Source organism: Bos indicus x Bos taurus, chromosome 16 (genome assembly GCF_003369695.1).
Source record: "Bos indicus x Bos taurus breed Angus x Brahman F1 hybrid chromosome 16, Bos_hybrid_MaternalHap_v2.0, whole genome shotgun sequence".
NCBI classification, from domain to species: domain Eukaryota; kingdom Metazoa; phylum Chordata; class Mammalia; order Artiodactyla; family Bovidae; genus Bos; species Bos indicus x Bos taurus.
In genome coordinates this window covers 2079147-2096449 of record NC_040091.1, presented here as the reverse complement: position 1 = coordinate 2096449, position 17303 = coordinate 2079147, and the positions used below count along the sequence as shown (strand labels likewise).

Here is a 17303-nt window from a genome sequence, read left to right as displayed (position 1 = left end):
CACATGAAAAGGTGTTCAACATTGCTACTAGAGAAATGCAAATCAAAACTACAATGAGGTTATCAACTCACATCAGCCAAAATGGCCATTATCAAAAAATCCATAAACAGTAAATACTGGACAGGGTGTGGAGAGAAGGGAACCCTCCTATGCTGTTGGTGAGAATGTAAAATGGTACAGCCACTACAAAGAGCAGTATGGAGTTTCCTTAAAAAAACTAAAAATAGAGCTACCATAGGACCCTGCAATCCCACTCCTGGGAATATATGTGGAGAAAAACAGGTCGGAAGGGACACGCACCCCAGTGTTCATTGCAGTGTTGTTTACAACAGCCAAAAACTGGAAGCAACCCAAGTGCCCATCAACAGAGGAATGGATAAGGAAGATGTGGTACATATACACAATGGAATACTATTCAGCCATTAAAAAGAATGAAATAATGCCATATGCAGCAACATGGATGGACCCAGAGAGATCAGATGGTATCATATGACACGATATGACGGAAATATCATGATATCCCTTACATGCAGAATCAAAAAGGAAATTATACAAATAAACTTAATTACAAATCAGAAGCAAATTCACAGACTTAGAGAACTTACAGTTACCAGTGGGGAAAAGTGGGGGGAAGGGATAGAGACTCTCAGATCGACATGTACACTGCTATATTTAAAATGGGTAACAAAAAGGATCCACTGTATAGCACAAGGAGCTCTGTTCAAGGTTATACAGCAGCCTGGATTCCAGGGAAGTTTAGGATAGAATGAAGTGAAGTGTCAGTTGCTCAGTTGTGTCTGACTCTTTTGAGACCCCAGGGACTATAGCCCGCCAGGCTCCTCTGTTCATGGGATTTTCCAAGCAAGCAAGGTCTCCCACATCACAGGCCAATTCTTATGGATACATGTATATGTATGGTTGAGTCACTTTGCTGTGCACTTAAAACTATCATAACATTGTTAATTGGCTACACTCCGATATAAAATAAAAAATTAAAAAAATTAATAAAACAAAGATCCTAGATAATGGAAAACAAACTGCAGAAGCAGCATCTTGGGTTTCAGGTAAGCTACAAAAGAAATATTACCTCCTTCTGCAGATACAGTTCTTTGTAACATTCAAGTTGTTCAAGACTCTTGATAGGGGTTCAGTAAACCTAAATGTATTTATTCAAATATTTTCAGCTCAAATGTGCAGTTTAAAATCTTCTAAGCAAAGTATTTACTGCTAATGGGGACAGTAAAAACCAAGGTGATCCAAGGGGGGAAAAAAGTAAGTAGAGTAGCATAAGAGGATTCTGTGCTAGGCAAGGATGCACCAAATTAGCAGCAAATATCTATATACAAAAATAAAAATTTTAGACTTTTATTAAGCTTTCTTCAAAAACTCAACTTCATATAAGAGGGACCAGAGGGTACAAGTGCAGATCCCAGCTCTCCCTATTCCTCATTTTACTTGCAAAAGCAATTAACTGGCAAAATTAAAACAAAATCAATAGCTATCAAACTATCATGAAAAGAGTAGTATGGGGGTGGGGTGGGGAGAGAATGGGGTATAAAGTTACTTAACTTCCTAAATTTTTAGAGCACTTACCATAGTCTAATGAAACACTGAACTTGAAGGACTGATTCTATTTACTGAGGGGAAAAACCCTTGTCCCTAATGCCTGGAGACAGCCAGAGACCTAAGTTTCATCCCCCAAGGAGGACAAACACTGGACAGACAGTTCAGGTTCCTCTGCTGCCTTTACTTGTCTTTCCAGTGGGAGGAGTAACTTATCGGATTATGTACGAGGAGCTGACATGTACTGCCTTTTCTCTTTGAGGAGAAACAGTTAAGTATTCTCTCTGAAGTCCTGTTTTGGCTGCAGCTCATATTCTTCAGTATTTTAAGGCCATCAGTTATTCCAAATTCAACAAAAACCACAGTTTAAACAGTTAACAAATAATGAGAAGGAAGAAAGCATGGTTTAGAGATTTACTGTAGGAGACTTGGATCCCAGAAAGCTCTATCACTAGCTGTGACTTTTAGCAGTCATTTACCCTTTCAGCCTCATGTGCAAAATAAGAGGTTGACTATATGAGTGCGTGCTGGTTAATTTCTATGATTTTAACAAAATTTCTCTAAATACGATGCTAAATAAAGGATTTTTGTCTGTACCTGTGTGTGTACCAGCGCCTGTGAATGCATGCATGTGTGTGTTTGGGGCAGGGAGTTGAGTTGGGCTTATAGCAAGCAACCCAAGTTCATTCTTAAGATCCTTAAATTTAATAATTTTAGGGCCTTGATCTTCAAAATATTCATACCCCTGAGCATACACCAAAATTTCTTCCAATAGGGAAAGTAGACAGGAATATCTATAAGGAAAGCAACTTTAAGATCTTCAATTTCCATATGTATTATCCTAATATTTATGTGCTCAGATAAAACCTCTTCAGAGCTATCTTTAAATACTTTCCTTTTCACAATGGCCATAATCCCTATTCTCAGAAGAAAGGCTGCTTCTCACCCACCTAGAATCTTATGGGGCACTGCCTTAGGACATTAAAAAAACCACTAGAGGCATCAAATAAAAAGACAAAAACCCCTAGCAGGCTCCCAGGAAACAAAGAGGGCAGAGTACAGCACAGAGGGCTTTGGTCACAATCTCTGCGCCTTGTCTTAGAACTGCAATTGAGAAGGCTATGCCATAGACGCAGGCAACACATGCAACTGGATTACAAATGAGGCCAAACAGGGCCTCCCTGGCGGTTCAACGGCAAGGCTCCACGCTCCTGAGCAGGGGCACGGGTCTGAATGCTGGCCGGGGATCCCATATGCTGTACTGTGCGGCCAAAAATAAATTAATATAAAGTCAAACATTTCAACTGAAAATGAAGTCTGACTTGGCTGATTAGTTTTATAATGAGAATAGGCTTTGCCAGTATATATGACAGGACTTTCTCTATAAATTCAACCAGCCAAATCTACAGCTCCAAGGTTTTGGCAAAAATATATCTAAAGCACATCTACAATATACTGGATGATACATCCTCTTTAAGTACTTAAATTTATTTAAAAAATTTAGAAGTCAAATTCAACATGTGCAAAAGGAAAACTAATCGAGGGTGAGAGTCATGAAATGATGGAGGAACTACCTAGAAAAGGATACAAGAGAACATTCTGAGGAGACAGAAACGTGCTATTGCTTGCTTCAGGTGGCTACTGAGATGTCTACAATTCAGCAGAAGGGAACACTTTATTGCTTGCTAACTACACCTCAATTTTTAAAAGGTGCAAAAAGTCATATGTACTTTTTCAAAATTGTTTTTTGAGGTATGTTAGCAAAAATGTTGGATATCACTGTTCTAGGCACATTATTACAAAAATAATCATTTCTCTGAACCACACAACATAAAGTAGTCTACTTTATACATTACTTACTTATGCTTTTTCATTGACAGCTTTAGTATCTTTCTAATAGCCACCTTGGATTTTGATGCCCAAGAACATTCCCCACCAGAAAAGAACAGTAAGAAATTAAATTAAATAAAAATGAATGTATTTCTGTGTGTACTGCTCCCTCCCAGATCCTCATCTTTGAAGACAGAATGGGTAACTTCTCTTTTAATGTTAATAGTCTCCAAATTGATAATCTAGTTCTAAAGAACTTATTCTCAAATTCTATAAGTTTAGAGGTAAAAATGACCTAGAACATAAAAGTTCACATGAATAAATCAAAGTATGAAATGGGTCACCCCTGCGTAGAGATGCTCAATACTGATATTTGGACACATGACCAGCTCTGTTACTGTCTGTCTGTAATTCACTGATTCAGCTATGCTACAAAAACCTTAATAACCAACTGAATCTCTTTCTTGCAAATAGGACAAGAAGCCCCAGCCTTCTTTAGTCTTCTGGCACAATGAAAACAAGTGACAAGATGGCCTGTCCTCCCGTGAATAATGTTCCCGTTTCGTGGTCTTTTCTCACACAGACTACATGGCTTCAAAAGATTCTGGCAATCCTCCATGTTTTCTGTATCTTTTCTCTGTTCAAAAAGGTTATCTGATTGTTCTCCCATGCTTGATATGGTCTCCTGGCTTTCGGAACTATGAGCCAAATCCAAGAATTCCACCGAGTTGCAAGGATCAAAATGTTTCGAGCTTTCTTCCTTTACGTATGTATCTTTAGGTCTAACAACTGGAGCTGATACAGTTCTTCTGCAGTCAGGGACATCAACTCCTTCGCTTTCTTGCTTTTCAGGTATGGCAGTGATATCAGACGTGGAGAGAGAATGGGTTAACTTAGAACAATCTGAATACCAATCCTTCCTCAAGGCCCAGCAACGAAAACAGTACCTCTTGCTTGGAGAGTTAAATTTCTTGCACTCAGTACACTGCCACTCATCCTACAAAGACAAATGCAGCCCATTAGTACTCACTCAGTGGAAAACATGAGACTGAGAGAAAGGGAGAGTAGGCCAAATTTTCATCATCTCACACTAAGATAGTAAGCATCCAGGCATTTCTACAAAGTCTACAGCGACATGTAAGAACATCTTGAGAAGTTTTATAATGATAGTGACATAACTGCCACTTCAAGCCAAATGTGATGTAGTTATCTTTAAGAAAGTTAAACTGTTTTAGCTTTCTATTTAGTTTGGGTGCAATTTGCATTGTTTGCTTTTACCCACTGCCTTCTTTTTACAAAAAGGCAATTCTTTGTACAACTTACTCTTTTATCCAGCAAGAGGCTAAAGAATGAAGCAAAGGTAATACTCAAGATGTCATTCTTTCCTACTAATTAAAAAATGTTATAAAATTTGTCAAAAAGGAAGCTAAAATTGATATTTGACAACGCCTACATTTACTCCTTCTCTCACTGCTCTCAGGAATAGGCAGGTAATTGCATGCCTAAATCACACTCGGAAAAATGAATGCTCCTGTCCTTGAATGCCAGGTAATTTTTTTCCCTACTTCTCCACATTCAAATTAGGAGATACCAAGAGCACAATGAATTTTAAATGCCTTGCTTAATTCACCTGGAACAAGTCAAGTGTATTTAAATGTGGGTAATTGCCTGGTTTTGACAGGATCGATGATTTGATACATGCTCACCTGATTACTTTCAGAACAAAGGCCAAGCACTTCAAGTTTAGAAGTCACAACTCAACTGCCTACACTGGGAGGCAGGGATATGACCATTTGTTAAACTGGGATGTTTCTCCAGAGAGCCTCAGAACATTCTTGCCAGTTTTAAGATCCTCAGATCTCATCTGAAATGCTATACAAATATGCAAGGAACTTCATGAAGAACTGGAATTCGTAACTGATGGTGTGTCGTAGTCTAATTGGCATCACTTTTCTTTTTCAGTAGTATATAAAATGATAGGGTTTATTCAACTCCATGGCGGCTCTGAACTGATGAAATATAGTCTATTTGCTTAACAGGTTTTCTGGGCCCCAAGACCCTCAAAAATCTGATTAGGATAGAAACACTTATCTTTGCTATTCATATAATGTCAAGAACACTTAATGGACCAATATATCCCATGCTATTACTTAGCCATGCACAGACAAATAATTTGCAATGAATTACCGTAATGGTCAGCAGTGGTGGGGTGGGAGCTGGGGGACAGGATAAACACTAGAGACAACCAAAGATTTTTATACCCCCAAGCAGCGAATTGTAAAATCCCCTCCTTAACCTTACTCCACCATCGTAAGAGCAAATGGGGAGCTAGCATGAAAAGAGATAAGCAAGACATTCGAGTCCACACCTGACCTGCCAACTGACGACAAATCCGTACCTATTACCTAACAGCTTAATAAAATTCATTTATCAACCCTTCATTAATATAAACCTACATGGAAATTAAGCCATTTTCCATTTGTTTCTAGTTAAGAAAACATCAAAAGTATAATACTTAACAAAAACTTTCAGGTAGCTTACAGGTCTCTTTGGGACTAGAGAGAGGTGTTTAGCAGGAAAAGCAGTATAGGACTACTTTGAATCTATGCACCCACTGCACAATTTCCAAAGAGCTTTGAAAGCAGGAAGAAAGGCACACAGAGAGGCATTTAAGTCATCTCTTTCCAAGGCAGGGAAAGCATTCAAATTCCAACAAAAATCTAACAAGATATAAAGAAACCAACATCTCCTAACACCTAGGAAAAAAAGTAGACAGAAATGGGGAGAAAGGACACTCTTCAACACAAGTGAACTGCTGGGACGTTAAAATCTGAAGACGTGAGTAGTGTCAAACAGCTTATTAGAAATTCATACCTCAGAGGTAACTTCTATATCAGTATCGTCACTTATGGATTTAGGGTCCTCAAGGTCATCATTTTTTCCCACTTCAGTCACCTGAGAAAGCAAAAACATCTCATTAGCCAGGTTTACATATTTTAGATGAGGTTGTTACCTAAGAGCAAAAAGTACAGAGCTTCAGTTTAAAACTCCCATTCTTCCCCCATCACTAGCACTTAAAAATGAGACAGCTTATATGTGAGATCGAAAACATGACTCTGTACATACCTAGCTGACATTTCAGTAGAATAAATGACTGAAAAGCACCAAGAAGGGCTACCAAAGATCTCTTCAGCATTCAGAAGGGAGAGCATTCCCAAATTTATGTATTTAACTAAACAGTATCAGGGTATAAATTAGTAAATATAGAAATGTTTTATCTTGAGAATCTAGGAAGGCATTGATAAGAATAAAAAGGGATCACAGGAGAAAATGTGGGGAGTGTCTTCTGAACTTTAAAATTCTAAAAATTAAAACCTCACTTCTGTGATCCACAAAGTCCTACCCTATTTTTAAGGCAGGCGTGGTTAACTTAATGTAAATCTTAAAACTGGCTAAAGTATTAAAAGATGAAAAGGGGAGACCACATGGGTCATTCGTTGCACGAAGTAGCATAGTGTCAGGGTAACCGATCTGAACAAGCTTTACTACACATACATAACCAAAGTCAATGTGAAATTCTTCCACAACATACCTTTTTGTCTATCAATTTCCCTACTTCTTCACTTGTTTGTTCAGGATCAGCAGCTTCAACTTTTTTTCCAACACCAAATTGCTCTGACACTGACTCATTCAAAAACCACAAGTCATCTGTGGTGTCTGAAACAATGGCAGTACCTATATCCTAACAGAAAAAAACAAACATGAGTTTTTGTGAAGTGAAGTGAAGTCGCTCAGTTGTGTCCGACTCTTCACGACCCCATGGAGTGCAGCCTATCAGACTCCTCCGTCCATGGGATTTTCCAGGCAGGAGTACTGGAGTGGGGTGCCAGTTGAACCAAAGTAGATGAACCCAAAACTCCATATCCTCATACATCTCAAAAGAATGCCTAGCCTTTCTTCTACAGATATCTATTCATTCAACAAATATCTATTTGGCAGTGACTATGTATAGACTAATGGGTGGATATGAGAGTACTTGGCAAGGAATTTTCTATTTTAGTAACACTAGAGAAACAGCAATGAAGTGCTTAAAAGCTAAAAACTCTTAGTTGCTCAACTAAATAAAATCCATCTCCTACATTCCTTTTCACAGGTGGCAATCTGAGGACCTAGAAAACTTTCTGTTAATTGTGACATGTTCTTCCCTGTAAGTCAATGATGTTTATTAAAGAAATATGAAAGATACTGATGATAATGCAAACCTCTATCCTCTTTCTGAATTCTTTTATTTTATTGAGGTAAAGCTGGTATATAATACTTCTTTCTTAATTCTTAAACAACTTTAAATATAACTTTATTTCCACATTCATCTATGGATAGTAAACTATCCATGTTTACTATGTAAACTATGACATGTTTTTCTACAATATTCATAAGAGACAACTTATTATTTTATTTCTATATGTCCATTCATTTACTGAACAAATAGTGTCTATTCTGTGTCAGATACGAACCAGGTACTACTTACTAAGCAATAGAATAGAGTGGTCAATAAAAGCAATAGAAAAGAGTGGTCAATTAAAAACCCTGACTTATATTTCAATGGGGGTCAAACAGACAATAGATACATAAACAAAATACAATAATACAAAGTAAGAAGAGCAACGGAGAATATAAAAGAGCAGAATGGTGATGAAATTAGACTGCAGAAGTAATAAAAAGTGGCTAGATCTCAGGTATACTTTAGAAACAGAGTTGACAACCTGATTCGGTATATGACAGAGAGAGAAATCAATGAAATCTCTGGATGCATGGCTAGAATAACTGAGTAGAAGGAAGACATAAGTAAAAGGACACATTTCCCTGGTGGTCCCGAGGCTGGGACTCAGCACTCCCAGTGCAGGGGGCCCAGGTTCGATCCCTGGTTAGGGAACTAGACCCCACATGCGGCGACTAAGAGCTTCCACATGCTGCAGCTGAGACTCGGCACAGCCAAACAGACAATAATAAATGTTTAATGACAGCATCGAGAGCTCTCTTTTGGGATTAAAAATTATTTATTTGGTTGCACCAGGTCTTAATTATAGCACACAGGATCATTACTTACAGCATGCAAACTGTTAGTTCTAGTGTATGGGATCTAACTTTCTGACCAGGGATCAAACCTGGCCCCCCTGCCTTGGGGGCACAGAATCATAGCCACAGACCACCAGGAAGTCCCAAGAGTTCTGTTTTGAACATGGAGAATGTCAGACCATCCAGTGTTGAGTAGGCAGTTAGATGTGGGAGCTGGGCACTGAGGAGAGACGTCAGGGCTGAAGATATAGATTTGAGCATCACATGCATATAGATGGCACTGAAAAGTCATAGCACTGCATGGGAATTCTCAGACAAGCTAATGTATGTTTCAAGAGTAATCAAGAATGTCACTCCATTAAAGAAAAAAAGTTCCTCTTCAAATGTGAAATTTACCTGATTTGTCTGTAAATCAGTTGAGCCATTACTTCTAGGTGTATAGTTATTTCTCAAGTTTCCTAAAAACCACCAAGGCAAGCCAGCTACATCCCACTCCTCAAACCCGAGGTCCAGTCTTGACGTCTCTTCTTGAGTTAAATTTGCTACCAAGTCTTCATCTACAAAAGTCAAATGAAAAGATGATAACTGTGTATGTAACACTTAAGAATCAAGACTCTCTTCATAATGCTTAAAACTTCTTGTACAAGGTAAGTAAAAAGAAAATCCTCTTCCCAGGAAGAAAGAATCAGAAATCAAATACCTGTATCAGTTGCAGAGCCCAAATCTCCCTCCTCTGCTTTTCGATTTCATCAGCAAGTACTGCCACTTAGATGTCATTCATCAAGAAACATAAGCCCTGACAGCATCCAAACAATGACACTGTTCTAGAAGGATTTCTAAATGGCCACCTGGTGGCATTTTAAACATGCCTACCACTGTAACAACTCAGGAATGACTTGATTCGTGACTGCAAATGGTGACGGCATAGTGGCCCAACCCTTGAGAGAGAAACTCGGTGTACAGACCATACTGAGCAATCACAAGGTTGTCAAGGCAGTCTCACTGGTACCACATATTTTCGGATGTTTCTCAATAATTCATACGTTTCAGCAGGTAACAACCACTATGAAACACTGAACTCTAGGCTGTCCAAATAAATACACATATATGTCCTTTCTGGATCAACAGGCTCTTTTGGAGTTAAGATATTTAAAAGCTAGAAATATTGCAAATCCAGGACATAGTAAGGGCCCACACGTTCTAAATAAAAGATCTTGTGTTGTACATCTAAATGATATTCAAGGGAGTTACTAACATAAGTTTGTTGTTACCACATGAAATTCTTTTCATTCTTTCCCACTGTCCAATCTTTTTTGTTGTACTTTCTTACTCTTCTCTACCTCTTCCTAATACTCTAGGCAGGCCAATGGCAGCTAAAGGGGTTTAAATGTGCTAAGGTACATACAGTTGAAAAAATGTCTGCAATAAATGGATCCCTGCCAGAACAGTTACCCTATCTACTTACAAATTATGCTGTTCCTGACTATTAAAAGGTATACCTGCGCTCAGGGAAACTTCACCTACCTTTTACTTACTCACTGCTGATTATGAGAAACCTAATTTTGAAATGGTATCACATTAAAGTTATCTTCAACTACTCAAGCTCTATAACTTCTTCTGAAGGGAATGAAAAAAAGGCCATTCTTTCCACATGTAAAAATTCTGTACTTTCTACCTATACACATCCCTGAGAATACTAAGCTATTAATTCTCAAAATTTACATCATGAACTACAGTTTCTTGTCTTGGCTGTTGTTATATATTAAACAGCCTTTGAGTAGAAAATAAGCAAAGGCTTGTATTTAAAGAAACAAAATTATACACTTAGTACCATACAGACTGAAATAAGCTCCCAGCTAACTAGATAGCCCAAAATTCAGCTTATATTCAAAGCAATTTGAAGGAAACCTAGCATATAAACAGATTAAAATCTATCATTTACAACAACTGTAGCATCATAACTTTCTGGGATGCTGCTAAGGTCTAACCTGCCACTTGTGCAAATATGAGTCAGGTACCTACACTAGAAACCATCAGGCCATAAATTGAGAAATTTATGACTTTACATTATCTTTGCAGGAAAAAGTTTAGGAAGTACTTTATAAAGCAGGGCCTGGGGAAAACTTCTGAAACGTTGATCAACTCACTTAACCTGACTGTACTATATCTAATATGAATGGGAAACATCTAATGACTACCATCCAAGGATAAAGGAACTACTAGGCTTCTTATGTCTCATTCTTGGCTCTGAGACATCAGGTCCATTTTACCATCTTTGTAAACTTCAAAAATATATGAAAATCAGCCTTTGCCTCAAGCAGACAAATAAAAATAACCAGATCAAATATATACAGGGGAGCCAAGATTTAAAACGCCAAGGCAGCCGAGTTACTAGGTGGCAAATGGATGAATGCAGGGCTATCTTCTATTAGCATGCTAGCTGAAGATGGTCTTGCTCCGTCCTGGTCACCATGTGTTGCTAAAAGAGAACTACCATCTTCTTCAAAGTTAACAGTAGTAAGTAGGATAAAGAAAAGGTTTTCAGAAAGAGTGAAAATAGGTACGACATACACCGCTGCTACATCACATAAGAGACAGCATTAGTATTTTTTAGGGTTCTCGATGTAACTAACGGTCTTAACAGATGCCATTTCTAAAAGTCAACACCAGAAACAGAAGAAAGAGAAAGAAAAGTCTACATGGTTTTAATCCAAAACTTACCTTCTCTAGAATTTTTGCATTTATACTGTGAGGTAGGCAGTGTGGGAATATTGCCTTCTTCAGTTCTTTTCCTGGAATTGGAACTTTCCTCTACACTTTGCTGAAAGGAAGGGAAAGGCACCCATCAGTGCAGCAGAAATGACTGTGACCAGGGGATGTAGCAGTTCCATTCCAGCTCACCAGTGAGTGTGCGACACAATGGGTTACGCACCAGGAAAGAAAACGCTGGAGTTCACAACAGTCATCAAATACAGGCAACCTCTCCTTAACCCACTGTGGGAAAAAAATCTGCACAAAAGGTCCAAATCTACTGTTAAAAACAGGCTATCAATATAAAGCCTCTAGCCTACACAAAATCAGGCATAATGCAGAAAACATATACCAAGATGATCATAAAGGTTTTGCAGGTTTAGGGAAGCTTTAAGAAATGGCCTGACATGAACTTATTTGCAACAAGTCTGTTAAAATCTAATAAAGCAATTTCCTCAAACACCTATATACATACAACATCACACACAAGCCCCAAGAAAATGCAACTGGAAGAACTGAAGATCGGAAGTGCTACATCCCAAAGAAAGATTCAGAGACTGGAACTCTGTTATGGGCAGAACAGAGAAGGTTCGCTCTGTCCCTAGTCTTTGAACTCCCAAGAACCTTTCTTATTAAATTCTTACCACATTCAGGAAAGGTCTTGGGAGTCCAAGATCATAGGTACAGAGAAGGGGCCACTCTGTACAACAAAAGAAGTCACCGTGTGGTGATTTTACCTTCAGGTGGTCTTGACTTGGAATATCCATACTGTGCTCCTGTGCGATAGCGAGAGTCTGAGCAGCATCTGGATAGCAAGTAAAACAAAAGGAAAACCTTCCCTGGTAATAGCCATTCTTTCCACACCAAAAGGACCTCAGCAAACAACCCTGAAGCCAGGCTCGATCCCTAATTGTGACTGGCCAAGGCTCTCATCCAAAAGGAAAGGAAAAAAATTAAAACTAATAAAAATGGCATAGACCAAAAGAGGCTCTATTCAAAATATATTACCAAAATATAATCTGAAGAAAAATGAAAAATGAATTAAAAAATCTTCTTCCATATCATGCTTTCAAATGTAATATGACAGTGATTCCAAGCACGGAATAGTGGAGAGTATTTTATCAACTCCTATAGGCGTAGTTCCAAGTTTGCCTTTTTTAAACGATAAAATTTTGACTTTTTAATTTTTATTTTCAAGTGTTAAAGCTATAGAGAATTATGAAATCTAAAAACCTAGGTTTGCTTTATGACACAATAGCTCCCTCATGTAAAGTTACATTCTAAGTGTCAATGATATTTCACAGTTTAAACTATCATCACCAGGTATACACATTTTTTTAATGAATAAGTCTTATTTTTCCCAGTTCCTGTAAACATTTCCTAAGAAAGAGGAAGAAGATAAAGTTTCTCTCAAGGCCAACAAAAAGAAGTGAAGGAAAGAACAACGTGAGAGAACTTCTTAGATAATCAGAGAAAAATGTATTTCAAGGCCTTGCAAATTTTTCAAGCCAAAGAGAAGATGCAAATTTAGCCACAGGAAAAGAAAAGATGCAGAAAACTTAATAAGCTTGGACCACTCATTACATAAAGTTATACATAACTATATCCACTCAAATAAGTCTATCATGGATTGGGTTCATCAGCTATTACTAGGTCTAGAAATAAGACACTTAATAGAAAATGTCATTCCTCATCCAATAAAGACTTCCAGAGAAAGGATACAGATCCCACAACTGGTCTGACAAATCAGTTGTTTGGCACAGAGCAAATATTTTCAAAATTGTAATTACAAAGAGGATTATTTATAGAAGCATTTTTATAGATAAAATGAAGATACTGAAAGTTTTAAGAGCCAGCATTTTCTGAGCACAGCAGTTTTTAAAGATCAATTAACATATAATGCAGTGAAGCATTTTTTCAATGAAGTAATTTGATTACTGTCATTTCTAGTTCTAAATACTACCTTACTTAGGTTAAAACAATTAGAAGCAAAAAGAAATTACCAGTGAAAACTACAATGTACGAGGAAATTTCAATACAAAATTTGTCATATAAATTTCATTTTATTCGAATACATGTGGAAATTTGGAGAAATAATTTATAAAGAACCACCTTCATTTTTTCAACCATCAAAATAAAAGGTTTACTTTATTCGCAAAGGTATAAAGTAACTGACAGGGAAAGCAATTTTCTCATTTGTCCTTTCAAATAAAAAACATGCAATCCAATTTATGAAGAGCAACAGAGATGACCAACCATAAGCACTAATGCAAGTTCAAGTTTAGAACAACCAGTCAAAATTACTTTGGGGCAATTTCCTGGTTTTGATCACTGTACTGCAATTATATAAGTTAGTACCATTGGGGAATCTGGGAACTCTTTTCAGTATCTTTGAAACATTTTTGTAAGTGAAATTATTTAGAAGTGATAAATTAAAGAACGAAGAATGTTTTAAAGATTTAATGTTCAGATTTTTTAAAATGTGTTAAAAAATTAATTGGAGCAAATTTTTTAAAAGCAGGGATTAAAGAGACATCGATGTGTGGCATAAAGGAAAGAGCAAGGGCGGGACAGTCACAAATATCTGCTCTCTTATCAGTGGCATCTCATTTTGGGCAAATTACTCATTCTATTTAAAAAACAAAAACAAAACTCAAAAATCCTCAGTTTCTTCATCTCCAGACCTTCCTCATAGGGTTGTGAGGATAAACTGAAATGTGTGTTAGAGGAGAGTTCATTTAATATACAGCATGTTAAATTCTGATGAGGAAGTACGAGAAAGAAAATGAGAGAAAAAGTGAGAACTATGCTCACTCTAGATATTTAGAGAACAGATCAACCAGAAAGCAAATTTTACTGAAAGAATAGATCAGCAAATATAAAATTACTTGTGTATTTCAAGACAATAGTGACTATCCCAGGAAAACCATACTATTTCACGAGTGCCTGAACTTCAAAACAGTGTCATATCATCTGCAAGGCCTTCCCTCTAAAACAGAGCTTTACAGATGGGTACAGTGGCTCAGTGAAACCAACAGGCTTCAGAATTCAATGTAAGTTCACACTTACATTTCAGTATGAGAGCAGAGTCTCTTTGGTCTCACTGTAAAGAGTAAATCTTTATTAGGAATGGATTTTTTTCCCAACCTGTTTGTTTCAGTAAACTATTGAAAAATACCCAATCTAAAGAGATTACCAACTTGAGTTTTCTTCAAAGAACAATGTCACCTAAAATCTAATCTGAAACTCACAAAAGGGCTTCATGTAGGAATGGAGAAAGAAAAAAGTTTCATTATTTGTAAATTAGTGAGAGGGTTATATTTTAGCTGTATACAGTTTATTCACTTATCTCTAACACACCATACTTCAGACCCTAAAGCAGCCTGTTTCCTGCACAATACTAATAAATTAAACTCAAAGGGCAGTATTTAAAATATGTGGAATCAAGCAAAAGGTCAGGCGAATTGGCATTCAAATAACAGAAAACTAAAACCTTTAGGAAAAAAGGTTCTTTGGGGGTAGGGGAAGGGGACCTTTATAATAGATGGGTCAGGGTAACACCACATAAAGCCCGCAAAATATTAACACCGCTGAAAAAGGGATACATAGACCTTACATGGCTCTGATGTGATGCAATAAATGTATGAAGCACTACCCATGAAATCTTGGCACAAAATTTAACCTTGAACCTATCCAAACACTATTTGTTCAAGCACTATTTGTTCACCAAAAATAGAAGAGACAGAGAAACATGTTAAACAATGTCACAAGGACACAATCTGAAAATCAGAATGTGGGAAATTTATAAGACAAATGAAATGATCCATTTCTTCAACAAATAAATAATATAATGAAAAGAGGGTTAAGTTTTATAGATTAAAAATACTTAGCAAGACATATCAACCAAAAGCAAAGTGTGGACTTTGTTTGGATACTGATTTGAGTAAGTCCAATGTAAAAGATGTTTCTGAAACAACCGGAGTTAACATACGTGAGCTGGCTGCTGGGTAACGGCATGGAGTTACTATTTGTTTATTATTATTAATTCTGCTGGGTGTACTAGTGACGCTGTAATTATGTTTGAAGAAAAGTCCTTATCTGTGAGAGACTTAAAGCCTGTGTCAACGAAGCAAATATGGCAGAACACTAACAATTACTAAGTCTAAGAGGTGGGCTTTACTTATACTAATCTCTATTTTTAGTATACTTGAAAATTTTCACAATGAAAAGTCAAATAAATAGTAGCAACATTTTGTGTGACAGCCATCCCCCACAAGTCATGGCAAGACAGCATTCAATTTCCATCTAAATCCTCCCTGTTTTTCCATGATTTGCCCCCTCAAAGTTAAAGTTGTGATAAACACTGAAGAAATATGATGTGACATACCTGTAGCAGCAGTAGCTAATGTGACAAGATTCTTTCTTAGCATATCATAGAGAGGGCTGTAAAAGAGATAAAATAAAAAATTAATAATCACATGGTTTTCCATTAATACGTAAAATATATTTTTCATATGCTATGTCCCAACATTCTCTATAACATATAAAGAGGCAGATTTTTTCCCCCAGAATACATTTTTTTAAATTATTAAGTATCAGCATGTTAGTACCCAACCCCTTGTATTACTCTGCCCTCATAAAAAAATTTTACATTTTATTTCATAAGCTAATAGTAATCCAAGTAGGGAAATTTCCTTTAAGACTACTCCTTCCTTCTATATTTTATAGGAAGGGAGTCTTAGAAAAACTGATCACAAAGCTATAGAGAGAAAGAGAACACTGACTTCTCAACTACTAAATAGCTCCTGATTGTGTAAGTGAATAACCATATACCCCATGCAGCTGGAAAATGCCACACAACAGGTCAGAATAGCTCCAGTGTGATTCTTATGAAGCCCATCATTAACCTTAAACTGCCCAGAAATTCTACATTTCTCTTGTTGGCTCATTCTTCCTCTCTATAACACTGCTTCACAAAATCTAACCTAGTCACATCAAGCTCCTACCTACACCTTTACACACAATGTTCAATCTGCCAGAAGCTCTCCTTCAATAGGCTCCCCCGAGTATTTAATTATCCAGCTCTCAAGTCAAATAGCACTTCCTCAAGGAACGTTTCCTCAACCCCTAAGACCCTGAATCCCATGCCCCAGTACAGTCTCACGCACCTCTTTTATGTAACACTCACCATGTATAATTTTACTATGAGGAACAGTGTTTACTGTCTCACTACTCTTTAAACTCAGTAAAATTAGACACTGTGGCTCACTATCATGTTTCCAGTACCTCACAGTCGCCTGATATATGCAGGCCCAACAAATAACTTGTGGACTAAAGGATTAAATAAACATTAATAACCAATGGGGATTAAGTGGTTAGGTATAAGCACCCCAAAAGATAAGCAAACCCTCACTGTTTTTACCTTGGATCTTTCACAGAGAAGCTCTGACGACCTAGTAGTTCTCCCAAAAGATCTCCACCACAATATACCATATGCTGCTCCTGCTGATCATAAAGCTGCTTCACCATGATATACTGGCCTAGATAATGCATGACCTACATGGGAATAAAATACCACCAAGAGATTTGTCTAGTTGCAGCCCAAAGTACAAATTAAATGAGGAGGTAAGGTCAGTTTGTTTGCTAGAGAAAGAGATAACATATTACAAATATGATTATCAGTACTTGTGTAAGAGGTCCTACAACAGGATGCTACTGCTAAGTCACTTCAGTCGTGTCCGACTCTGTGCGACCCCATAGACGGAAGCCCACCAGGCTCCCCTGTCCCTGGGATTCTCCAGGCAAGAACACTGGAGTGGGTGCCGTTTCCTTCTCCAATGCATGAAAGTGAAAAGTGAAAGTGAAGTTGCTCAGTCGTGTCTGACTCTTAGCGGCCCCATGGACTGCAGCCTACCAGGCTCCTCCGTCCATGGGATTTCCCAGGCAAGAGTACTGGAGTGGGGTGCCATTGTTGCCTCCAATTACTAAGTTCATCTACTTACTATCATTCTGGACACTAAGAGACCCTTACTTTTTAGAACAGAAATATACCAGTCTGATAATGAGGAAAAGTGGTGAATTCA

The 17303-nt window shown here is 37.5% G+C and overlaps 1 protein-coding gene across 4 annotated transcripts in view; it reads right to left on the bottom strand.

Moving 5' to 3' along the window:
- Positions 1 to 1341: 1341 nt before the first annotated feature.
- MDM4 (MDM4, p53 regulator) overlaps positions 1342 to 17303 on the bottom strand; it is a 41594-nt gene continuing 25632 nt past the window's right edge. For 3 of the 4 annotated variants that reach the window (XM_027564237.1, XM_027564235.1, XM_027564236.1), the window contains exons 4-11: positions 16643 to 16776; positions 15608 to 15663; positions 11958 to 12025; positions 11191 to 11290; positions 8866 to 9026; positions 6986 to 7135; positions 6268 to 6348; positions 1342 to 4390 (exon numbers count right to left, since the gene is read on the bottom strand). In XM_027564237.1, coding sequence (XP_027420038.1) covers positions 3818 to 4390; positions 6268 to 6348; positions 6986 to 7135; positions 8866 to 9026; positions 11191 to 11290; positions 11958 to 12025; positions 15608 to 15663; positions 16643 to 16776 — 1323 coding nt within the window. In that variant the 3' untranslated portion in view covers positions 1342 to 3817. Of the gene's footprint in view, positions 4391 to 6267; positions 6349 to 6985; positions 7136 to 8865; positions 9027 to 11190; positions 11291 to 11957; positions 12026 to 15607; positions 15664 to 16642; positions 16777 to 17303 lie in introns of those variants that run through there. The other variant, XR_003514839.1, reaches the window with a different exon arrangement.